Source organism: Nerophis ophidion, linkage group LG15, assembly GCF_033978795.1.
Source record: "Nerophis ophidion isolate RoL-2023_Sa linkage group LG15, RoL_Noph_v1.0, whole genome shotgun sequence".
In the NCBI taxonomy this organism is placed as follows: Eukaryota; Metazoa; Chordata; class Actinopteri; order Syngnathiformes; family Syngnathidae; genus Nerophis; species Nerophis ophidion.
The window spans coordinates 49,213,656-49,240,886 of record NC_084625.1 but is presented as its reverse complement, the minus strand read 5'-3'; the positions used below and the strand labels follow the sequence as shown (position 1 = coordinate 49,240,886).

Here is a 27,231-nt window from a genome sequence, read left to right as displayed (position 1 = left end):
GGACTCTCACAATATTAAGCTAGATCCACTATGGACTGGACTCTCACTATTATGTTAGATCCACTATGGACTGGACTATCACCCTATTATGTTAGATCCACTACAGACTGGACTCTTACTATTATGTTAGATCCACTATGGACTGCACTCTCACTATTATGTTAGATCCACTATGGACAGCAAACTCTGCCATTGCGTCTTTCTCGGCATGTGGCATTAAAATAGGTTTTATTCCCCTAGGCAGGCGTTGTCCTTAGTAAACAAAACAAAGTGTACCTACGGTCTGGAGGTGTGCGTATGTGTTTGGGGAAGGCGGACAGAGAAAGAGAGATCAAGCTTGGCCCTGACTCAAGCCGACATGTATTACCTCATGTGTCACCCTAAGACCAACAGTGAATGCCTGAACCCGGCCTAGAGTCACTTCCAATTAGTCCCCGTCCGTGAGCCACCCGTTTGCACACAAATAGACTGCAGAGGAATGGCGTTCAACTCGGGGGAAAGAAAAAAAAAAAATCAAGCTTGGGTGGACTTCGGAAAGGAGAAGAACAACCGAATTCTGCGGCTGTCAGATCGACTTCTTGGAAACCCGTTTGCCACACTGACCTTTCTTTCCAGGGAAAAACAACACTGCAGCCGTGCCATTTGGCAAAGAAGGTGCGGATTTACGAGATCAAGACCGGGCAAGTTTGAAAAAGTGCCGGCTCATGACTGGGAACACCAAGAGAGACCCGGGGACAGACAAGGGGGTTCGGACCGAGCAGCTGGGATGTGAAGGATTCGTTTACCATGAATTGATCAACGTGGTCCCCGTTTTGTCCGGAATAGGTACTGTACTGAGCGATCTACTAACACAAGTTTCAATCAATCAATCAGAGGCTTTGTGCTTCGGAAACACCTGGGGAGGTTCTTGCAGAGGCTACGGGTTTTGTCTCGGACCGCTGAGATAAAAGCTTGGAAGAACGCCAGACCTCCTGAAATATGTCCCGACTGGATACAGTCGTGGCTTAGATAGAACTGCATAGAAAACCCTCCCAAGGGGCGGGGTCATTAATGACTGCGGTGCAAGGGGTCAATGAGACCAGGGGGAGTAAAAGGGTCAAGATCAACAGCTGAGACTTACCAGTCCCATTTGAAGTCCTCACGAATACAATACAAGAACTCGGGAGACCGGGCATGGCAATTTCTACCGATGGCCCGTTTAGTGACCGTGGTGTGGTGAGAAATACAGTCGTGTTCCAAAGTCTTGAGTTTCCAATCATTTCTACAACTTTTAGTTTCTCGTGACAGAGTGATTGGAGAACATACTCGTTGGTCACAAAACACATTCATGAAGTTTGGTTCTTTTATGAATGTGTTATGGCTCTACTGAAAATAGGACCGAGTCAAAAGTTAATAAGTGGTAAGGGGGTGATTTTCTACCTTCAAGGTACTAAATGCGCTTGGAGACTACTTCCACATTCACCCATTCACACACTGATGGCGGGAGCTGCCATGCAAGGACACAACGGACGTGACGGGGTTGGTAGAATAGAATAGATCCCTGGGGGATATTCAGCACCACAGTTCACTCACAATAGACAATAAACATTAAGGTATTTTTACATGTGAATAATATAAATACAGTCTATTATACAGCATTATTCACAAGTGAATAATATAAATACAGCATTATTCACATGTGAATAACATAAATACAGTCTATTATACAGCATTATTCACATGTGAATAACATAAATACAGCATTATTCACGTGTGAATAACATAAATACAGTCTATTATACAGCATTATTCACATGTGAATAATATAAATACAGTCTATTATACAGCATTATTTACATGTGAATAATATAAATACAGTCTATTATACAGCATTATTTACATGTGAATAATATAAATACAGCATTATTCACATGTGAATAACATAAATACAGTCTATTATACAGCATTATTCACATGTGAATAACATAAATACAGCATTATTCACGTGTGAATAACATAAATACAGTCTATTATACAGCATTATTCACATGTGAATAATATAAATACAGTCTATTATACAGCATTATTTACATGTGAATAACATAAATACAGTCTATTACACAGCATTATTCACATGTGAATAACATAAATACAGCATTTTTCACGTGTGAATAATATAAATACAGCATTATTCACATGTGAATAACATAGTCTATTATACAGCATTATTCACATGTGAATAACATAAATACAGTCTATTATACAGCATTATTCACATGTGAATAATATAAATACTGCATTATTCACATGTGAATAATATGAATACAGCATTATTCACGTGTGAAAAATATAAATACAGCATTATTCACATGTGAATAACATAAATACAGTCTATTATACAGCATTATTCACATGTAAATAATATAAATACAGCATTATTCACATGTGAATAATATAAATAGTCCATTATACAGCATTATTCACATGTGAATAACATAAATACAGTCTTTTATACAGCATTATTCACGTGAATAATATAAATACAGTCTATTATACAGTATTATTCGCAAGTGAATAATATAAATACAGCATTACTCACACGTGAATAACATAAATACAGTCTATTATACATTTAAGTACAGTCAAATAAACTGAAGCCGTCTTTATATTTTTGACCACGCCTCTAGACCCAAAAAACTGGTCAACATGATTCTACAGTAAATGGAAAAACGGTAGCACTGTTTTTAATGGAAAAGAAAGAGTCAGTTTGTTCCCCAAAATTTTACTTAAAAATGTACTGTTGTTTTTTTCCAATATATTACTGAAAATGGGATGAATGTTTTTATTTTTTCGAATTCTGGCAACTGAGCTACAGTTTTTCCCATGTTCTGTCACACGCCATAAAAACAGTCCTGGATTTTACGATAAAAAAACACGACAACAGAATTATACTGTAAAAAAAAAAAAACAGTGGTAGAGTTTTTCCTGGTTTACAGTATCATGCTGTAAAAAACCATCGTAAACTTTATCGTAAAAAGTTTGGTCATGTTTAGAGTGTCCAATTGGACAGGTTGTTTATAATGTATATTTTATGCTGCATGGTAATTGTTATATATTGTATATTTTTATATAAACATACTGTACATCCATCCATCCATTTTCTACCGCTTATTCTATTATGTAAATATTACATTTATTTCATATTGCTACTACGGTACATTTTTAGTATATTTTATACCTGCGTTGTCCTTTCCATCTTTGTAACTGAGCTACTGTGTGGAACTATTTCCCATGTGGATCATTAAAGTTTGTCTGCGACACATAGTCATTTTGATAGTAGGCTAATATAGACACTTACATCATGTGTTGCCTTCATTATAACACTTATATAAGACTTTTAAAGTCATTTTGATAGTAGGCTAATATAGACACTTACATCATGTGTTGCCTTCATTATAACACTTATATAAGACTTTTAAAGTAATTTTGATAGTAGGTTTATATAGCAAATATAGACACTTACATCATGTGTTGCCTTCAATATAACACTTATATTAGACTTTTAAAGTCATTTTGATAGTAGGCTTATACAGCTAATATAGACACTTACATCATGTGTTGCCTTCATTATAACACTTATATAAGAATTTAAAGTCATTTTTATAGTAGGCTAATATAAACACTTACATCATGTGTTGCCTTCATTATAACACTTATATAAGAATTTAAAGTCATTTTTATAGTAGGCTAATATAAACACTTACATCATGTGTTGTGTTCATTATAACACTTATATAAGACTTTTAAATTCATTTTGATAGTAGGCTAATATAGACACTTATATCATGTGTTGCCTTCATTATAACACTTATATAAGACTTTTAAAGTCATTTTGATAGTAGGCTAATATAGACACTTACATCATGTGTTGCCTTCATTATAACACTTATATAAGACTTTTAAAGTAATTTTGATAGTAGGTTTATATAGCAAATATAGACACTTACATCATGTGTTGCCTTCAATATAACACTTATATTAGACTTTTAAAGTCATTTTGATAGTAGGCTTATACAGCTAATATAGACACTTACATCATGTGTTGCCTTCATTATAACACTTATATAAGAATTTAAAGTCATTTTTATAGTAGGCTAATATAAACACTTACATCATGTGTTGCCTTCATTATAACACTTATATAAGAATTTAAAGTCATTTTTATAGTAGGCTAATATAAACACTTACATCATGTGTTGTGTTCATTATAACACTTATATAAGACTTTTAAAGTCATTTTCATAGTAGGCTAATAGACACTTACATCATGTGTTGTCTTCATTATAATACTTATATTAGACTTTTAAAATCATTTTGATAGTAGGCTAATATAGCTAAAATAGACACTTACATCATGTGTTGCCTTCATTATAACACTTATATTAGACTTTTAAAATCATTTTGATAGTAGGCAAATATAGCTAATATAGACACTTACATGGTGTGTTGCCTTCATTATAAAACTTATATTAGACTTTTAAAGTCATTTTGATAGTAGGCTAATATAGACACTTACATCATGTGTTGCCTTCATTATAACACTTATATAATAATTTTAAAGTAATTTTCATAGTAGGCTTATATAGCTAATATAGACACTTACATCATGTGTTGCCTTTATTGTAACACTTATATAAGACTTTTAAAGTCATACAACAGTCATACAAGGTTTTTAATTTTTCGCCTATCCAGACAGATCATTGGTCCACTACGGCTCTTTCAACATTTCGGGTTGCCGACCCCTCTCTCAGTCCGTGAACAGTCGCGGCAGAGACAGCGTGAAAGGAAACACCTATTTAGCATCTCCAGTACTCGCCAGGATTAGTGTTGTTTCCACCAAAGGAACAAGGCAGGTATGTATACTCGTGTCTTGGGCTCGGCCAAGCAATGTCGCCCTTCACATGAATAGGTGGTCTCATGGCTCCGGCACGGGTGGGGAGGCCTCAAGGTGGGGTAGGAGGCGGGGGTGGGAAGGGGAGAGTACACAGAGAGTTGGGAGGAGATGAGGAAGTGATGGGTGGGTGGGGGGGGAATGAAAGGCTTCCATTCATCTGCGGCAGATTCCTCCGCGATGGCGGTCACCTCAAACCTGGGCCAGATTCGGTATGAATAGACTTCTATGCAAAATGCAGGTCACCTTGCGTAAAAACCCCAATGCCAGGTTAAATTAGTGATAGTTTAATAATATTTGATGTGAAAATTCCGACCTACAACAGATTCAAACTTCACACCAGAACTAAACCAATAGTCTGGGGTTGAATCCGGCTCTTGAGGGGCATCACGTAGCACTCTGACGTACCAAAATAGTTTTCAGCGAACCGTCTTCGACGTTTATTTGCTCCTTGTAGCCGCGCCATGCTTAAGGCTTTTCGGTATTTCCTTGCCCCCTTTGGATCCCAGCATGCAATGGGCCCTGTGGATCTGTGCGGCCGAGAGAGAACAGGACACAGGACAGACGGGAGACCTGATCCAAACACGGCACGGTGAAGACCCCGTCGGTGGAATTTATGACTCGTACTTTTCAGCCTGGCCACTTTGTCAGCGTCGCTGACTGGACACAGAGTAAAATACAGATGCGGTCTTCCGGTATACGTAAAAAAAAAAACAGTCACGCCATCCATAAATACAGTTTCTAAAACGATGCCTTTAAGTCAGTAGTACTTGGATTGTCTGTGTTGAGATAGAGTTGTACGATATATGATCTAAATACCAAATCCTCTGGCACTAGCATTCAAAAACGTTATTCATCCTCTGCTCAAGAGAACTAACCTCGATCCCGACCTCATGGTGAGCCACTGACTGGTGTCCCACCTTTCCTTTATCTCGAAAATCCTCCAAGAAATTGCAGCAGTTATATGAACACTTAGCCTCGAAACAATCTCTGTGAACCCTTTCAGTCCGGTTTCAGGGAAATCACTCTACGGAGACAGCGCTCGCAAAAATGACTAATGATCTATTGCTAATGATGGATTCTGATGCGTCATCCATGTTGCTGCTTCTTGATCTTAGCGCTGCTTTCGATACAATCGATCATAATATTTTATTAGAGCGTATCAAAACACGAATTGGTATGTCAGACTTAGCCCTGTCTTGGTTTAACGCTTATCTTACTGACAGGATGCAGTGTGTCTCCCATAACAGTATGACCTCGGACTACGTTAAGGTAACGTGTGGAGTTCCCCAGGGTTCGGTCCTTGGCCCTGCACTCTTCAGCATCTACATGCTGCCGCTAGGTGACATCATACGCAAACACGGTGTTAGCTTTCACTGTTATGCTGATGACCCCCAACTCTACATGCCCCTAAAGCTGACCAACACGCCGGATTGTAGTCAACTGGAGGCGTGTCTTAATGAAATTAAACAATGGATGCCCGCTAACTTTTTTCAACTCAACGCCAAGAAAACGGAAATGCTGATTATCGATCCTGCTAGACACCGACCTCTATTTAATAATATCACTTTAACATTTGACAACCAAACAATTACACAAAGTGACACGGTAAAGAATCTGGGTATTATCTTCGACCCAACTCTCTCCTTTGAGTCACACATTAAAAGCGTTACTAAAACGGCCTTCTTTCATCTCCGTAATATCGCTAAAATTTGCTCCATTTTGTCCACTAAAGACGCTGAGATCATTATCCATGCGTTTGTTACGTCTCGTCTCGACTACTGTAACGTATTATTTTCGGGTCTCCCCATGTCTAGCATTAAACGATTACAGTTGGTACAAAATGCGGCTGCTAGACTTTTGACAAGAACAAGAAAGTTTGATCATATTACACCTATACTGTATATACCTTTATATACATATATACATACATATATACCTATACTGTATATACCTTTATATACATATATACATACATATATACCTGTACTGTATATACCTTTATATACATATATACATACATATATACCTATACTGTATATACCTTTATATACATATATACATACATATATACCTATACTGTATATACCTTTATATACATATATACATACATATATACCTGTACTGTATATACCTTTATATACATATACACATACATACATACCTATACTGTATATACCTTTATATACATATATACATACATATATACCTATACTGTATATACCTTTATATACATATATACATACATATATACCTGTACTGTATATACCTTTATATACATATATACATACATATATACCTATACTGTATATACCTTTATATACATATATACATACATATATACCTATACTGTATATACCTTTATATACATATATACATACATATATACCTATACTGTATATACCTTTATATACATATATACATACATATATACCTATACTGTATGTACCTTTATGTGTCCTGGGCGTGAGGTTAGAGTGCATCTGGCAGTGGAGGCTCCTCTATGGGGTCTTGGGGCACTAGGAGGTCAACCCCTTTACTACTGTTACCCAAAATTGATGTTGGTTTTTATTATTTTATAGTATTTTTTTGTTTTTGTAAATTTTTTTTTTGCAGGACTGACTTTGCTCAAAATATTGTAAGTAATAAAAGGGAATGGGGAAATAATTTCAAAATGGTACTTTTATTGTTGCAGTGCCATCACGTGTTTTTGGTCTGATTTGAAGTATCAGTATCAGCATAGGTATGACCCTGTAACTACTTGGTGTTGGATCGATACCCAACTTTGAAGTATCGCCCAAAACTGAAGAATCCAATCAACAGAATATTACATTTGAAAGAATTTACAACATTTTCTAGGCGCAGTCAAGGCTTTGAGGGGATCCGGTTTGGTGGCTGCAGGATTAGGTCTCTGCTTTTTGCAAATGATGTGGTCCTGATGGCTTCATTTGGCCAGGGTCTTTAGCTCTCACTGGATCGGTTCGCAGCCGAGTGTGAAGCGACTGGGATGGGTATCAGGTCCTCCAAGTCCGAGTCAATGGTGGAGTGCCATCTCCAGGTTTGGGAAACAGACCCTGCCCCAGGCATGTCCAACTTTTTTACACAAAATAATCCAGGACTAAATGACCAACGCACCCCAACAATACTGGATCCACGTTGGGCCCCCTGGATCATACCAGAGACACAAGCCATTCCTTTAAACACAGACCGTCTCTTCCATAAACAAACACAAACCCCTTCAGCCTCTGCATGACCTTTCCTACCCCAAAAAAATGGCAGAGGGCGGGAGTCATTTAGACTATTTGCTCATTCCTCGCACGACCCGGAACCATCCGTCCTTTAGAACCTTTGCATACTCCTCATAAACACAGTCAATACATTCCGGAGCGGGAACGTTTGTTTAGTCTGTTCAGAATGTCAAGATGTTTGTCCGACAGTTGAAGGTAAATTGCAGCGTATTAATAACACGGATCGTTATATCGGACTAGACTGAAGCAACAGCGCCTCTGCTGGTTGCGTTGAAGAAGTACACTCCAGATCACTACTAATGAGTCTCTCACAACTGACCAGTCAATCAAAGGATGTCTCAAAGGGCTGCACAAGCCACAACGACATCCTCGGCTCAGATCCCACATCAGGGTAAAATATATATATATATACGGAAGGAATGTTACCTTGAAAAACTCTTCATCCAGGATCCTGGTGCCAAAGACGGTAACGCCGTCGGTGCTGATGGAGGTGTGGTCACTTCTGAGGAGAGGCTTGGTGACCTTGGTCTTGCAGTCGACGATGATGGTGACCGTTTTTTTCTCCACGCTAATGGCCACACGATGCCACCTGGTCAGACGCGGGAAAAACAGACCAAAAAAAATGGATGAGTAATGAAAAATCGGTAAGGACACCAGAATGAGTACATAAAAATCTTGCTTTTTAATGAGCTTTATGTTGAATGTTCACAAATAATCACATTTTGTTCACCTTAAAACCTTCACATTTAGCACAATGAGACAAACACAGGGATAAAAAGTACAACTTTTTGTCTGTAAAATACCGTTTTTTTTCTCCACGCTAATGGCGACACCATGCCACCTAATAAGACGCGGCGGAACAAAACAAAAAATTGATAAAAAAATCGGTATGGACACCAGATTGAGTACAGTACAGTGCAGCAATGTTCCCGGGTTAATTTAAATAAGTTCAATGTTTTATTATAATATTTTCGAATATAAATGATTTGGCTCACTGAAATAAAATGTATACAAATCTTGTTTTTCATGAGCTTTATGTTGAATGTTTTTTTTGAGACCACTTTCAGAGATCCCATCTTGTCCACTCTAAAATCTTCACATTTAGCACAATGACATGTGTGCTGCAGCAAAAGCATGGGATAAAGAGTACAACTTTTTGTCTGTAAAATGCCGTTTTTTTCCCTCCACGCTAATGGCGACACGATGCCACCTGGTAAGACGCGGCAGAACAAAAAAAATAAATGAAAAATCGGTATGGACGCCGGAATGAGTACGGTACGGTGCAGCAATGTTACCCTGTAGTTTGAATAAGTTCATGGTTTTATGATAATGTTTTCCGATATAAATGATTTGGCCCACTTAAATAAAATTGATAAAAATCTTGTTTTTCATGAGATTTAAGTCGAATGTTAATTTGAGACCCCTTTCAGATATCACGTTTTGTCCACCCTAAAACCTTCACATTTTGTGCTGTAGCACAAACACAGGGATAAAGAGTACAACTTTTTGTCCGTAGAATACCGTTTTTTTCCTCCACGCTAATGGCGACACCATGCCACCTGGTAAGACGCGCCGAAACAAAACAAAAAATGGATGAAAAATTGATATGGACACCAGATTGAGTACAGTACAGTGCAGCAATGTTCCCAGGTAATTTAAATAAGTCAAATGTTTTATTATAATATTTTCCAATATACCGTATTTCCTTGAATTGCCGCGGGGGCGCCAATTAATTTAAAACCTCTTCTCACTCCTACGCTTACCAAAGGCATGCGGTAAAAGTAAGCATGCGCTAATTATCTTAAAACCTCTTCTCACTCTGGCACTTACCAAAGGCATGCAGTAAAAATTTGAGTGCGATGTAAGGATACCATCATGAAAAGCATATTTAATTTAAAAAAACGTTATAATGGTCTTACCTTTACTTATAAATGAAATCCATGCCAGCTCCTTCCGATCAAACGCGTCAATAACTTGTTTATAGAAGTCTTCCTTATCTTTCTTCAGTTTTAAAAGTCTCTCTGTCTTCCTTTATCACCTCCTGCTTCGATTGAAAGTCCAGTTTAGAAAACTGCTATCAGACTGCTGCTATCAGTTAGCTTGGCTCCTCAAGTGCGGGGGCGACGACAAAATTATCCTCGGACAACTGCCCCTCCCGTTCTGCTCTGTGGGTGATCTCTTTATCCCACTGCTGCCACCAGGACGTGTTATTGTATAAATAATACACTGGGTATTTAGGACTGGAACATGCTTTATTTCAGCCCGGTTGTTTACATAGCCAATATAGGAGTGTTACATCCTAAAAGGTACCCGCCGCGTCATATCCGTCCCAGCACAATTCACATCACTCATTGTCACTTCTTCTGCAGCCAAGTAGTCGCAAGGATGATCACTAGCGCCCTCTACCACCAGGAAGCGGGAGTCATTTAATGACTCATATTTGACACACGCAGCTACGGTATTGTGACGGGCTCAAGCCGTCGTCTTGCGGGTTCCCAGGACCACCAAGGAAGGACATGGCTTGAGCAGTTTGACTTTGTTTATTTTTCAATAACACCTCAGTCCAGGTCGCTCTTCCGCTCCTCCTCCCCGCTCGCTCGCCGACGCCGCCTCCTCGCCGCCATCTTGGGCCTGGTGGGCTCCTGCTCCTCCTTAAAAAGTCTCGTTTAATCCGTTTACCTTGTCACCGGTTGCATTGCAAAAAGGTACAAAATTGTTATGTGTTTGTTTGGTTTCGAGTTTAGGTAGGATTTTGGATTCTGGGGTAAGACTGCGGTAAAGCGCAAGCCCTTTACGATACTTCCTATTCTGGTCAATTGGCTGATGTATTTGTTTCAAGATCTGCAAGATAACTGGGGTCACACGTGAGTCTGACACCTCCCTCCGCTCTGGAACATTCACCACTACATTTAGGAGCGATTGCATACCAGGCGGCAGTGGACCACATTCTTGCCCCCACACTTTGGCCTTGTTTAACATGGGATTACACTCATTAAACCCCAAACTTAATCCTCCTTCTGGGTTCCTCGGCATGACAGACACGGTGAACATTGTGGAAAGTGTGTGTCAGGATCCGGGAAGGCTTGCCTCTCCAGAGGAGGAGGCACACAGTCAAAACATTGTTGCGAGGTGGAAGATGAGACTTGGCACCGGCAGAAGCCCCGGCCGGTGCGTACGAGGCATTTTATCGCCCGGTGCGGATCCATAGTGGACCGAATATTCATTCAATAAATCCTGTAGTCGGAGTGTTTCTTTTTGAACGTGACTCGTATGCACACCAGCTTTGAGGGAAATGAAGGTACTACGCAGCACTCTGTAGTCTTAGCTGTGTAGCCGGAAGGATTACCCGCCAAATTGTATTAATTTGTCCATCAAACTAAGAAGTATTTTAATGTATTTAATTTTCAAAGCCAATTCAATAGATTATATTTTACGGACTATAAGATGCTACTTTTTTTCCCAACCATTGGACTGTGCGACTTACACCAATCCATCTATAAACGTACTAATATTTGGACGCATAAGTCAGGCTAGTCTTTTATGCAAATTATATTCATTTATTAATTTTCTGTATTGTTAAAATGTTACTGTGTGGAAAATATTATCCTAAAGTTGTTGAAAGAGTTAGGGTTATCCGTAACCTGTGCAGTTTTTACTGTGCCACAAAAGTGTCTTATTTCTAAGGTGAGATAAAAAATTCTGAATAATGATATCACTGTAAAAATGTAATGACAAATTAGCACGAAGAAAAGGGTGAGACTTTGAAGCAGATGGAAGCCGGGAGAGTGAGTCGAAAAAACGATTTTGACGCTATAAATATGGTACTTGGAGACAAACTATTGCCACATAAATAGAGTGCTTACCCAAAATCAACTATCCATGAAGTGAGTCACGTTGATATCAATCACAGAAATGTGATATTAAAGTTATTTAAGGGGTTAAGGGTATCCGTAACCTGTGCAGTTTTTACCGTGCCACAAAAGTGTTTTTTAAGGCAAGATAAAAAATAAATAAAAATAATGATATCGCTGTAAAAACGTAAAGATAAATTAGCACTTGTAGAATCGAGCATGAAGAAAAGGTCGAGACGTTGGAGCAGACGGAAGCTGGGAGAGTGAGTCGAAAAAAACGATTTTGATGCTATAAATATGGTACTTGGAGACAAGCTATTGCCACATAAATGGAGTGCTTACCCAAAATCAACTATCCATGGAGTGAGTCATGTTGATATTGATCACAGAAATGTGATCCTAAAGTTATTCAAGGGGTTAAGGGTATCCGTAACCTGTGCAGTTTTTACTGTGCCACAAAAGTGTTTTTTAAGGCAAGATAAAAAATAAATAAAAATAATGATATCGCTGTAAAAACGTAAAGATAAATTATAACTTGTAGAATCAAGCATAAAGAAAAGGTCGAGACGTTGGAGCAGACGGAAGCCGGGAGAGTGAGTCAAAAAAACAAATTTGACGATATAAATATGGTACTTGGGAGACAAGCTATTGCCACATAAATAGAGTGCTTACCCAAAATCAACTATCCAGGGAGTGAGTCATGTTGATATCGATCACAGAAATGTGAACCTAAAGTTATTTAAGGAGTTAAGGGTATCCGTAACTTGTGCAGTTTTTACTGTGCCACAAAAGTGTTTTTTAAGGCAAGATTAAAAAATTTATAAAAATAATGATATCGCTTTAAAAACGTAAAGATAAATTAGCACTTGTAGAATCGAGCATTAAGAAAAGGATGAGACGTTGGAGCAGACGGAAGTCGGGAGAGTGAGTCAAAAAAAACAATTTGACGCTATAAATATGGTACTTGGGAGACAAGCTATTGCCACATAAATAGAGTGCTTACCCAAAATCAACTATCCATGGAGTGAGTCATGTTGATATTGATCACAGAAATGTGATCCCAAAGTTATTGAAGGGGTTAAGGGTATCCGTAACCTGTGCAGTTTTTACTGTGCCCCAAAAGTGTTTTTAAGGCAAGATAAAAAATTTTATAAAAATAATGATATCGCTTTAAAAACATAAAGATAAATTAGCACTTGTAGAATCGAGCATGAAGAAAAGGGTGAGACGTTGGAGCAGACGGAAGCTGGGAGAGTGAGTCGAAAAACGATTTTGACGCTATAAATATGGTACTTGGGAGACAAGCTATTGCCACATAAATAGAGTGCTTACCCAAAATCAACTATCCATGAAGTGAGTCACGTTGATATCGATCACAGAAATGTGATCCTAAAGTTATTGAAGGGGTTAAGGGTATCCGTAACCTGCGCAGTTTTTACTGTGCCACAAAAGTGTTTTTTAAGGCAAGATAAAAAAATGTATAAAAATAATGATATCGCTTTAAAAACGGTGAGACGTTGGAGCAGACGGAAGCCGGGAGAGTGAGTCGAAAAACGATTTTGACGCTATAAATATGGTACTTGGAGACAAGCCATTGGCACATAAATGGAGTGCTTACCCAAAATCAACTATCCATGGAGTGAGTCACGTTGATATCGATCACAGAAATGTGACCCTAAAGTTATTGAAGGGGTTAAGGGTATCCGTAACCTGTGCAGTTTTTACTGTGCCACAAAAGTGTTTTTTAAGGCAAGATAAAAAATAAATGAAAATAATGATATCGCTGTAAAAACGTAAAGATAAATTAGCACTTGTAGAATCGAGCATGAAGAAAGGGTCGAGATGTTGGTGCAGACGGAAGCTGGGAGAGTGAGTCGAAAAAACGATTTTAATGCTATAAATATGGTACTTGGAGACAAGCTATTGCCACATAAATGGAGTGCTTACCCAAAATCAACTATCCATGGAGTGAGTCACGTTGATATCGATCACAGAAATGTGATCCTAAAGTTATTGAAGGGGTTAAGGGTATCCGTAACCTGTGCAGTTTTTACTGTGCCACAAAAGTGTTTTTTAAGGCAACATAAAAAATAAATAAAAATAATGATATCGCTGTAAAAACGTAAAGATAAATTAGCACTTGTAGAATCGAGCATGAAGAAAGGGTCGAGATGTTGGAGCAGACGGAAGCTGGGAGAGTGAGTCGAAAAAACGATGTTGATGCTATAAATATGGTACTTGGAGACAAGCTATTGCCACATAAATGGAGTGCTTACCCAAAATCAACTATCCATGGAGTGAGTCATGTTGATATCGATCACAGAAATGTGATCCTAAAGTTATTGAAGGGGTTAAGGGTATCCGTAACCGGTGCAATTTTTACTGTGCCACAAAAGTGTTTTTTAAGGCAAGATAAAAAATAAATTAAAATAATGATATCGCTGTAAAAATGTAAAGATAAATTAGCACTTGTAGAATTGAGCATGAAGAAAAAGGTGAAACGTTGGAGCAGACGGAAGCCGGGAGAGTGAGTCGAAAAACGATTTTGACGCTATAAATATGGTACTTGGAGACAAGCTATTGCCACATAAATGGAGTGATTACCCAAAATCGGCTCTCCATGGGGTGAGTCACGTTGATATCGATCATGATACACGCAACGTGTTAGTACAACTACAGTACATACACTGTCTGGCTAGCTGTGTACAAACAAAACATGACATAATACTTTACAGATACCGTAAAGTATTATTTCACTCAGTAGAGATTGGTGTCCTATCACGGTGTTGTGCATTAAAAACTAAAACGCGTTTCGTGTTGACGTTGAAGCTATCTTATCTCTTGCCGTAGCTAGCCTTTACGGCTAATTACGTAGCACTCCGATGTGTTACTACGCTAGACAAAATAGTTCCTCGGTGTTCACTCTGACAATAACAATGATACTATAGTTTTGTTATTAGACAGAATACAGAACGTAAATTAAGTATTGTTGATGGTTTTTGAATGCATTTTTAAAGAGATTTAGAGGTAGAATTGATTGCGCCCATTGCTGTTCGCCTAGAACGAGCCGATTTTTATATGTTAAAAAGCGAAAAAAACTTTTAATTCCTTGTCTTTCATAATGATTATGAACGATAGGCAAAATAAAAACATAAAATTGCAGTTGCCGTTTGTTTCGTATGCAGTCAGTAGTCATTCGTTCAACTTTTTAGATGTACTAGTAGTGTTCCTGAAGGTTCCGTTTAACATTTTTGATATTAAATATTATCTATTTCCTCAGACAGAATTCATAGGCGCGGTCAGGGCTTTGAGGGGATCGATCGAATGCTCTGATTAAGGATTAGGTCTCTGCTTTTTGCAGACGATGTGGTCCTGATGGCTTCATCTGGCCAAGTTCTGCAGCTCACAATAGATCGGTTCGCATCCGGGTGTGAAGCAACTGGGATGGTAATCAGCACACTCCAAGTCCGAGTCCATTGTTCTCGCCCGGGAAAACGGTGGAGTGCCATCTCCGGGTTGGGGAGGAGACCCTGCCCCAAGGAGAGGAGTTTAAGAACCTCGGAAGCTTGTTCACGATTGAGGGAAGAGTGGATCGTGAGATCGACAGGCGGATCAGTGCGGCGTCTTCAGTAATGCGGACGCTGTACCGATCCGTCGTGGTGAAGAAGGAGCTGAGCCGGAAGGCAAAGCTCGCAATTTACCATCCTCACCTATGGTCATGAGCTTTGGGTTATGACCGAAAGGACAAGATCACGGGTACAAGCGGCCGAAATGAGTTTCTTCCGCCGGGTGGCTGGGCTCTCCGTTAGAGATAGGGTGAGAAGTTCTGACATAGCTCAGAGTAAAGCCGCATCGGGCATCTGGTCAGGATGCCACCCGAACGCCTCCCTGGGGAGATGTTTCGGGCACGTCCGACCTGTTTGAGGCTACGGGGAAGACCAAGGACACGTTGGGGAGACTATCTCTCCCGGCTGGCCTGGGAATCCCTCGGGATCCCCCGGGAGGAGTTGGAAGGAGTAGTTGGGGAGAGGGAAGTCTGGGCTTCTCTGCTTAGGCTACTGCCCAGCTCGACCTGACCAAGGATAAGCGGATTTTGTTCAAACAGCAGAGCGATCTTGTAACTCTGACAAAATAAATACGTTGAAATAAAATGTCTACTCTTGACGACTCTTGTTCTCCGGAACGTACAACATAAAAACAACAGTAAAGGCAGATGTCCGGCCGACCCCGTCCTTAGCTTTCTGTAAATGCTGCCCCCAAAACATGTTGGTTAAATATTCCTGCTCTAGGAACGTACCTTACTGTTAAACCACCATGGACAATTCTATTTTTTGCCTGATCGAGGACCTTAAAGGACAGTGATGGGTTCTTCACAACCGAGCAGGCCGGCACTGTCCAAGGTCATGGGTAAGGTGCATTTTTGGACAGATAATACCATAGTAGGAAGTCGACAAGGGGCGTCCGTGCCTTTGTTTCCAAAAGTCTGAGTTTGACTCTGAACGTCACTTTCCAACTAAAAGTAGATAAGTCCATATTATTTATAGAGCAGTTTTCACAGATCAAATCACAAAGTCCTGTATCAGTGAATTAAAAGAACAAGGGAAACATCTTAAAAAGGATACAGAGTGGATTAAAAAGGACGGTTAAAAAGTTCATGGGCTAAAAGCTTGACTAAAAAGTGAAGTTTTCAAATGTTTTTTAAAAGTCGAGGTCCTGGAAGACTGCTGCAGGTTATTCCAGAGTCTGGGGGCGACAGGTCCCCATGGTTTTAAAATGGGTTTTTGGAATATTTAACAGACCCTGGCCTGAAGACCGGAGGTTGAAGTAAGTACGTAAATAAGTAAGTACATTTTATATATAATGCTCTTTTTATAGAGATAGTATCACAAATCGCTGTACAAAACATAGGTGACGTAAAACAACAATTTAATTAACACAACAGGGGCAACGTCATAAAAAGGATACAAAGTGGATTAAAAATGATAGTTAAAAGTTGCATTAACTAAAAGATTTACTCAAAAGAGTCAAGATCTCGGAGGGACTGGTGCAAGTTGTTCCAGAGTCTGGGAGATATAGCCAGGCCTCTACGGGTTTCAAAATGATCTTTAGAAGACCCTGGACTGAAGACCGGAGGTTGTGCCCTGAAGGGTAGTGGCATAACAAGTCAGGGATGGCCCCACCATGCAACGCACGGAAAGTTAGAACGGAAATCCCGAACTCTATGCGGACTTTAACTGGAAGCCAATCAAGACTGGATAAAATTGGGGTAATGTGGTCTGTCCTGGGTGCACCAGTCAGAAGTCTGGCAGTCGCATTCTGTAGCTCAAAAAGGTTCATTATTCATATACTTTTCAAATTTTCTTGTGATAGTCTGGCTGTAGTTGTTAAAACTCGGTTTCTGCTGAATCCTTTACCGATACAGATTTTCTCTTGGAATGTGGATCCTGTATCAAAAACTGGTGGTCCTCAAATTTCCTTCAGATCAATTCCGACAAAACGGAAACTCCGATCATTGCTCCTGATAAAAATATCCCTCTGATCAAGAACTCGCTCGAAGCTCTGGGTGCATCTGTTAGAAGCAGCCTCAGAACCCTTGGGGTTGTGTTGGATCAGTCGAAGTCTTTGGAGGGTCGCTGTGATCAACAGACCAAAAACCGCTTTTATCGCCCGAGAAATATCTCTAAAGTGAAACTCGGATCTCGAATAGATCATTCAAGCGTTTATTTAGTCTCGTGTTGACTATTGCAATTCTCTTTTCACTCTTTTCCACAAGGCAACGCCAAAGAGACTTCAGACGGTACAGAATGCGTTTAAAATTTTTTTGTAATCACACAATATTTTCGGTATAATGGATGGAATTTTTACTTGTCGGTCATTTGTAGTCTTTTTCAGAAGGGTCACCTGACCACTGTGACGTGTTACCTATAGGCGTTGGTAGACCTGTCAAGTCTACCAACCAGGTCTGCCTGGTTGTCCACGCCTACAGGAACAGCTGATAGGCAACAAGTCACAGTGGTCAGGTGACCCTTCTGAAGAAAACTGCAGATGTCAGGTAAAAATTCCATCTACTATACCGAAAATATTGTCCGGTTACAAGAAAATTTGAAAAGAATACGAAATCAAACTTGTCCAGGGTGTACGCCGCCTTCCGCCCGATTTTAGCTGAGATAGGCACCAGCCCCCAAAAGGAATAAGTGGCAGAACATGGATGGATGGATGAATACAAAAACATAATGAACCTTTTTGAGCAACAGAATGCCGGTGCCAGACTTTTGACCGGTGCACCCAGAACAGACCACATTACCCAGTCAAAGTTCGCAAAGAGTTTAGGATTTCAGTTCTAACTTTCCATGCCTTGGACGGCGGGGGACTTTAGTACGTCGTTGATTTGCTGTGCCCCTACACTTCAGCCTCCGGTCTTCAAGCCAGGGTCTCTTAAATATTCCAAAAACCCATTTTAAAACCCTTGGAGATCTGGCATTCCAGGCTGTCACCCCCAGACTCTGGAATAACTTGCACCAGTCCCCCCGTGAGGTCGACTTTTAGAAAACATGTGAAGAATTCTCTTTTTCTTAAAGCTTTTAGTCAATGAACCTTTTGAATTTCATCTTTTATCCCTTTTATGACAAAGATATTGTCTGATTACAAGAAAAATGTATAAGCATTCAGTACCGTCTGAAGTCTCTTTGACTTGCGGAAGTGAGTGAAAAGAGAACTGCAATAGTCAACACGAGACGAAATGAACGGGTGATGCGATTTTGACGGCAAATTTCTCACTTTACAGATATTTCCCAGGTGATAAGAGCAGTTTTTGGTCAGTTGATAACGGTGACCCTCCAAAGACTTTGAGTGATTGAACACAACCCCAAGGTTTCTGAGGGTGCACCTAGAGCATCGACGCAGTTCTTGATCAGAGGGATCTTCTTATCGGGAACAATGATCAGAGTTTCTGTTTTGTCGGAATCAAAATTGTCACGAGGGCGGTTCTCCTGCCTATTTTTCCTCTTGTTTCTGTAAGTTCCCTCCCCGGTCATCAGTTGCCGGTGTGCTGCCAGTCCTCCGAGCCCACCTGCGTTTAATCAACCACCTGACTTAAACCCTGGATCTCCACCCAGCCAGTGCCAGTTCGTCCGTCGCCTGCGGTACAATCCAGCCGGAGCTCACTTACCCTGAACCCTTTGTGATTCCTGTTTTTTTGTATTTCCTCAGGTGGAGGTCAGACTTCTGACCCGGTTTTCCTGGAGCTGATTTTTTGTTACTACCGGGTTATTTTCCCTTTTGGTTATTAAATAGAGATTTTTTTTTTACTGATCCCCACTTGGATTCTTATTTTTTTAAGACCCCAACAAATCTGAAGGAAATTTGAGGACAACCAGTTTCTGATACAGGATAGAAACTCTGAATCGTCAGAAGAAACCGAGTTTTAACAATTATAGAAATACGTTTTTTTAAATAACACTTGAGGTATTGTCAAATGTATTAATTTCTCTGCAGGCCCTCTGTTTATTTATTCCCATTTATCCCTGCACAAGGGTTCATGTCAGCTCAGGCAAAGCTCTTTGTGAGAACTTGAGGATTTCTGAACCCCCGGAGCAGGTAATCAGTTTAATGCTAAAAGGTTAGGAGCACTGTTCCTGGTTTGGTGAGGTAATCCAAGGAAGTTTCGCATGGCCTCCTCCAACCCACCCTCCCTCTAAAATAACAGAGGCAGTGAGTTCATGCATGAGGTCAGGTTGCCTACTGTAGTCCCCGCTGTGCCCCAGTAATCCAGTGTCTCCTTGTCTATTGCCTGTATGTGCCCAAAGACCCCTGATGGGACGGATAATCCAGTCATGGCACCTATTGTGAGGATTGTATTCTCAGGTGTATCTAAAAAAGCAGTGGGAATTAAAGCATGTCATAGCACGTTTTGGTAATTCAGTTCTTTTTATAGGTACCGATGGGATCCCGGGAGTACTAAAAATTGAAAAATACAATTCTCAGGGCATTCAATCGATCGCGACTGGACTGTTTGGTTTGTCTTAGAAGGCTTTTCGTCTCTCATCCGAGCAGGCTTCATCAGTTCATGCTCATAAACGTAGATTGGTCAGATCTAGTCAAGTGGCTAGTGCCAATACCTTAGGAGGCTTCTTCAGTTCATGTTCATAGACTTAGATTGGTCAGATCTAGCTAGTCTTGAACTCGGACTGGTCTGATCTAGTCATATACTTGGATTGGTCCGATCTAGTCTTAGATTGGTTAGATCTATTCATTGACTTAGATTGGTCAGGTCTAGTCTTAGATACGTCTGATTTAGTCATAGACTTAGATCGGTCAATTGCAGGCTTCGGCTTGGATTGGTCAGACCTAGTCATAGACTTAGATTGGTCAAATCTATTCATAAACTAGTCTAGCGGATGGTGCCTATGCCTCAGTAGGCTGCATCAGTTCATGCTCATCGACTTAGATTGGTCAGATCTAGTCTCAGACTAGTCTCATGGATGGTGTCTATGCCTCAGTAGGCTTCATCAGTTCATGCTCATAGACTTAAACTGGTCAGATCTAGTCTTAGACTAGTCTAGCGGAAGGTGCCTATACCTCAGTGGGCTTCTTCAGTTCATGGTCATAGACTTAGATTGGTCATATCTAGTCTCAGACTAGTCTCGCGGATGGTGCCTATACCTCGGTAGGCTTTTTCAGTTCATGGTCATAGACTTAGATGGGTCAAATCTAGTCAAGCGGTTGGTGCCTATGACTCAGTAGGCTTTATCAGTTCATGCTCATAGACTTAGATTGGTCAGATTTAGTCTTGGACTTAGATTGGTCAGATCTAGTCTCAGACTAGTCTAGCGGATGGTGCCTATACCTCAGTAGGCTTCATCAGTTCATGCTCATAAACTTAAGATTGGTCAGATCTAGTCTTGGACTTAGATTGGTCAGATCTAGTCTCAGACTAGTCTAGCGGATGGTGCCTATACCTCAGTAGGCTTCATCATTTCATGCTCATAAACTTAAGATTGGTCAGATCTAGTCTAGTGGCTAGTGCCAATACCTCAGTAGGCTTCTGCAGTTCATGTTCATGGACTTATATTGGTCAGATCTAGTCTTGGACTCGAACTGGTCTGATCTCGTCATATACTTGGATTGGTCCGATCTAGTCTTAGATTTAGATTGGTCAGATCTAGTCTTAGATTTAGATTGGTTAGATCTAGTCTTATACTTAGATTGGTTGGATCTATTCATTGACTTAGATTGGTCAGGTCTAGTCTTAGATTCGTCTGATTTAGTCATAGACTTAGATCGGTCAAATGTAGGCCTTGGCTTACATTGGTCAGACCTAGTCATAGATTTAGATTGGTCATATCCAGTCTTAGACTTAGATTGGTCAAATCTAATCATGGACTAGTCTAGCGGATGGTGCCCATGCCTCAGTAGGCTTCATCAGTTCATGCTCATAGACTTAGATTGGTCAGATTTAGTCTTAGACTGGTCTAGCGGAAGGTGCCTATACCTCAGTAGGCTTCTTCAGTTCATGCTCATAGACTTAGATTGGTCAGATCTAGTCTTAGACTAGTCTAGCGGAAGGCTCCTATACCTCAGTAGGCTTCTTCAGTTCATGCTCATAGACTTAGATTGGTCAAATCTATTCGTAGACTAGTCTAGCGGATGGTGCCTATGCCTCAGTAGGCTTCTTCAGTTCATGCTCATAGACTTAGATTGGTCAGATCTAGTCTTGGACTAGTCTAGCGGCAGGCGCCTATACCTCAGTAGGCTTCTTCAGTTCATGCTCATAGACTTATATTGGTCAGATCTAGTCTCAGACTAGTCTCGTGGATGGTGCCTATACCTCGGTAGGCTTCTTCAGTTCATGGTCATAGACTTAGATGGGTCAAATCTAGTCAAGCGGATGGTGCCAATTCCTCAGTAGGCTTTATCAGTTCATGCTCATAGACTAAGATTGGTCAGATCTAGTCTTGGACTTAGATTGGTCCGATCTCGTCTTATACTTAGATTGGTTAGCTCTATTCATTGACTTAGATTGGTCAGGTCTAGTCTTAGATTCGTCTGATTTAGTCATAGACTTAGATCGGTCAAATGTAGGCTTTGGCTTAGATTGGTCAGACCTAGTCATAGACTTAGTTTGGTCATATCCAGTCTTAGACTTGGATTGGTCAAATCTAATCATGGACTAGTCTAGCGGATGGTGCCTATGCCTCAGTAGGATTCATCGGTTCATGGTCATAGACTTAGATGGGTCAAATCTAGTCAAGCGGATGGTGCCAATTCCTCAGTAGGCTTTATCAGTTCATGCTCATAGACTTAGATTGGTCAGATCTAGTCTTGGAATTAGATTGGTCAGATCTAGTCTCAGACTAGTCTAGTGCATGGTGCCTATACCTCAGTAGGCTTTTTCAGTTCATGCTCATAAACCTAGATGGGTCAAATCTAGTCAAGCGGATGGTGCCTATGACTCAGTAGGCTTTATCAGTTCATGCTCATAGACTTAGATTGGTCAGATCTAGTATTGGACTTAGATCGGTCAGATCTAGTCTCAGACTAGTCAAGCGGATGGTGCCTATACCTCAGTAGGCTTCATCAGTTCATGCTCATAAACTTAAGATTGGTCAGATCTAGTCTAGTGGCTGGTGCTAATACCTCAGTAGGCTTCTTCAGTTCATGTTCATAGACTAATATTGGTCAGATCTAGTCTTGGACTCGAACTGGTCTGATCTCGTCATATACTTGGATTGGTCCGATCTAGTCTTAGACTTAGATTGGTCCGATCTAGTCTGGGACTTAGATCGGTCAGATCTAGTCTCAGACTAGTCAAGCGGATGGTGCCTATATCTCAGCAGCTTTTTTCAGTTCATGCTCATAGACTTAGATTGGTCAGATCTAGTCTTAGACTTAGATTGGTCAGAGCATCCAATTTTCAACCAATTTTCTACAACACAAATACAACGTTGAACCAACAGACTTTTGACAACATTTAATCAATGTCCGGTTGTAACATTGATTTAACCATTGAATTTTGGTCATTTTCCAACCAATTTTCTACAAAACAATAACTTTTGACAATGTTTATTCAATGTCCGGCTCCGACTTTGACTTGACCATTGAAATTTGGTCATTTCCCAACCAACAACGCGGATGCAACTTTAAACATCAACGTTGTCTCAATTTACAAACACAAGTACTTTGCAACGTCGTTTCAAAGTCGGTTTTAAAAAACATGTACGTATAATCAACGTCGTATCAATGTCTTGTGCCTGCTGGGAGGTGCCGTCACTAAAAGTACTTCCTCTATGTTAGTTCCTACGATAAAAATGTCACCACGGCTTGGTTAATACGCAAACCACGGCATGTAAACGGCGCTTTTCGAATGTTTTTTTGTCCTATTAGAGGGGAACATTATCAGAAAAAAGGCCATATATTTTTTTAACCAATTTCCGAACTCTAAATGGGTGAATTTTGGCGAATTAAACGCCTTTCTGTTTATCGCGCTGGAGGCGATGACGTCAGAACGTGACGTCGCCGAGGTAACACACCCACCATTGTTATTTTCCGTTTTTTGGACCATTTTTGGTAACCTTGGAGACATCATGCCTCGTCGGTGTGTTGTCGGAGGGTGTAACAACACTAACAGGGAGGGATTCAAGTTGCACCACCGGCCCGAAGATGCCAAAGTGTCTGCCGCCAGTCCCCCATTGAATGTGCCAGAGTGTCTCCACATTTGACCGGCGATGCTAAGACAGACATGGCACAGAGATGTATGGATAACCTGCAGATGCATTTGCAACGATAGTCAACGAAATCACAAAGGTGAGTTTTGTTGATATTGACTGCCAGCTAATCGATGCTAACATGCTACGCTAATCGATGCTAACATGCTATTTACTGGCGGTGCTAAAGCAGACATGGAACAGAGATGTATGGATAATAAGATGCATTTGCAACTATATTACGTTTCCTTCCACCCACATTTAATGCGAAACAAACACTTACCAATCGACGGATTTAAGTTGCGCCAGTGTCAAAAGATGCGAAAGTCCTGATCGTTTGGTCCGCACATTTTACCGGCGATGCTAACGCAGCTATTCGGCCATGCTATGGCTATGAATAGCGTCAATAGCTATTCGCTCAATAGCTTCAGTTTCTTCTTCAATATTTTCATACTCCAACCATCCGTTTCAATACATGCGTAATCTGTTGAATCGCTTAAGTCGCTGAAATCCGAGTTTGAATCCGAGCTAGTGTCGCTATATCTTGCTGTGGTATTTGCCATTGTTTGTTTACATTGGCAGCACTGTGTGACGTCACAGGGAAATGTCTTCGCAGAGAGTCGAAAATAAGGCACTTTAAAGCTTTATTTAGGGATATTCCGGGACCGGTAAAATTTTGAAAAAAACTTCAAAAAATACAACAAGCCACTGGGAACTGATTTTTTATTGTTTTTAACCCTTTTGAAATTGTGAAATGTTCCCCTTTAACACTAAATGACCTTCAATTACCTGCATGGTTAGCCATTGATTGATCGAGACTTTGATTAGTAAATCGCACAGTTCAGTACATATTCCGTACAATTGACCACTAAACTAAGCGTTCATGAGAGCGGGGGCGCGTTTACAACCATTTTCTATTCATGCAAAAGTGCAATTTTTATGTTTTAAAAAAAAAAAGAATGCAGTTCATAGCCAGCATAAATATCATTTTCTACCGCTTGTCCCTTTTTGGGGTGGCAGGGGGTGCTGGGGCCGAAAATACGCTATGAGACTACGAAGTGTGTTTTATCCGCTTGCTTTATTAATCAAATTGTCGAATTTGTTATTGTTTTAAATTTAGATCCAAATCATTCAAATTTTGTCATAGCTCGGTTGGTAGAGCGGCCGTGCCAGCAGTTTGAGGGTTGCAGGTTCGATCCCCGCTTCCGCCATCCTAGTCACTGCCGTTGTGTCCTTGGGCAAGACACTTTACCCACCTGCTCCCGGTGCCACCCACGCTGGTTTAAATGTAACTTAGATATTGGGTTTCACTATGTAAAGCGCTTTGAGTCACTAGAGAAAAAACGCTATATAAATATAATTCACTTCACTAAACGGTTACACCCCAATAAGTTTTTCAACTTGACCACGTAAATCAATTCACGGTACAAGTCTTGCTAGAAGTTTTTAGTGCGCACAGAAAACGCAAAGACATGTGTCTTCTTGTCTCACATAAGGATCGTGAAAAATGGGCAAAGTTCCAACGAGGAAAAAGTGCAGTTTTCCCTTAAGGCCGGGTCGTAACAAGTAAAAACCACTAAGTGACCTCGGATCACAACAGCACAGCAGGCTTCTGGTGTTGTTTTGGTTGGGTGCACCCCTGTACTCACCACGACAAAGACAATAAAACATTCCTTCAGTTAGCCCCTTTTAGTCTTTTCGTTATCTGACACAAAAAAGAAAAATTCCAGCCTAACCAGCGGAAAACTTCAAACAAGTGCCCCTGCATTAAAACTTGGCTGAGTCTTGACGCTGTGATTTATCAAGACCGCAAAGTGAAGCTCTGCATGTTTCTGGCTCCAGATCGACTGATGAAACCTGTAATCACGTTCTGCCTTAAGCATTTATTCCCGATATCGGTATGTGTTCCGCCACACCCTGCCGTTGTCTGCTTCTACCTGAGTTCTAGGTCTCAAGTGTGAGGTCTGTAGGTCTGGTCATGGGAAAAGGTGTAGGGGGGGGGGTGGACTTACTTCCCGTCGGCCAGGTTGAGGGTGCGGAAGAGAGGGTAGTCCTCCGGGGCCGGCTTGCCCGTCTGGTCCTCGTACAAGAAGACGGGCGAACGTCCCAATTCCACGCCGAGCTGCTGGACCCCCCGCTGGTTGTAGACGGACAGCAGGAAGGACTGGAGGCCGGACTTGGGGCGCACCGTGGTCAGGATGGAGAAGTCTTCGGGGAAAACGCCATCTGCAAGACGGAGAGTTTGGAGAGCCATTTTTAATTGACTCGACAGTTGAGATGAAGCATTGACAGGCCTCGGTTTTCGACGGTCGTGATGACTGCCGGTCCCAAGAATGCCGGCTTGATGTTTAATTGTGGTTTCACAAGTCGGTCTTGCACCTTTTCTTACCTACTCAGTGGCCGAGTGGTTAGACTCTAACCAACAAGCCTTTTTGGTGATTTAACCCCCAATTCCAACCCTTGATGCTTAGTTCCAAGCAGGGACGTAATGGGTCCCATTTTTATAGTCTTTGGTATGACTCGGCCGGGGTTTGAACTCAGGGCGGACACTCTAACCGTTAGAGTGTCCGCCCTGAGATCGGTAGCTTGTGAGTTCAAACCAAAGACTATAAAAATGGGAGCCATTACCTCCCTGCTTGGAACTCAGTATCAAGGCTTGGAATTGGGGGTTAAATCACTAAAAATGATTCCCGGGCATGGCCACCGCTGCTGCTCACTGCTCCCCTCACCTCCCAGGGGGTGGTCAAGGGGGTGGGTCAAATTTCAGGGAAAACGCCTTCTGCAAGACGGAGAGTTTGGAGAGCCATTTTTAAGTGACTCGACAATTGAGATGAAGCATTGACAGGCATCGGTTTTCGGCGGTCGTGATGACTGCCGGTCTCAAGAATCCCGGCTTGATGTTTAATTGTGGTTTCACAAGTCGGTCTTGCACCTTTTCTTACCTACTCAGTGGCCGAGTGGTTAGACTCCAACCAACAAGCATTTTTGGGTGATTTAACCCCCAATTCCAACCCTTGATGCTGAGTTCCAACCAGGGACGTAATGGGTCCCATTTTTATAGTCTTTGGTATGACTCGGCCGGGGTTTGAACTCAGGGCGGACACTCTAACCGTTAGAGTGTCCGCCCTGAGATCAGTAGCTTGTGAGTTCAAACCAAAGACTATAAAAATGGGAGCCATTACGTCCCTGCTTGGAACTCAGCATCAAGGGTTGGAATTGGGGGTTAAATCACTAAAAATGATTCCCGGGCATGGCCACCGCTGCTGCTCACTGCTCCCCTCACTTCCCAGGGGGGGGGGGGGGGGGGGGGGTAAAGGGGGTGGGTCAAATGCAGAGAGTAATTTCACCACATCGAGTGTGTGTGTGACAATCTTTGGTACTTTACCTTTAGTGACTCGATAATGACAAGAAAGTCCTATCTGGACCTGGCATTGACGATATTGTGTGAAATCTACAAAACCCAAAACCAGTGAAGTTGGCAAGTTGTGTAAATGGTAAAT

The 27,231-nt window shown here is 40.9% G+C and overlaps 1 protein-coding gene across 3 annotated transcripts in view; it reads right to left on the bottom strand.

Annotated features, from left to right (window-relative positions):
- The window catches only part of col11a1a (collagen, type XI, alpha 1a), a 240,558-nt gene that overhangs the window by 172,835 nt on the left and 40,492 nt on the right, over positions 1-27,231 (bottom strand). For all 3 annotated transcript variants that reach the window (XM_061922326.1, XM_061922327.1, XM_061922328.1), the window contains exons 3-4: positions 25,744-25,957; positions 8,605-8,767 (exon numbers count right to left, since the gene is read on the bottom strand). In XM_061922326.1, coding sequence (XP_061778310.1) covers positions 8,605-8,767; positions 25,744-25,957 — 377 coding nt within the window. The remainder of the gene's footprint in view (positions 1-8,604; positions 8,768-25,743; positions 25,958-27,231) is intronic.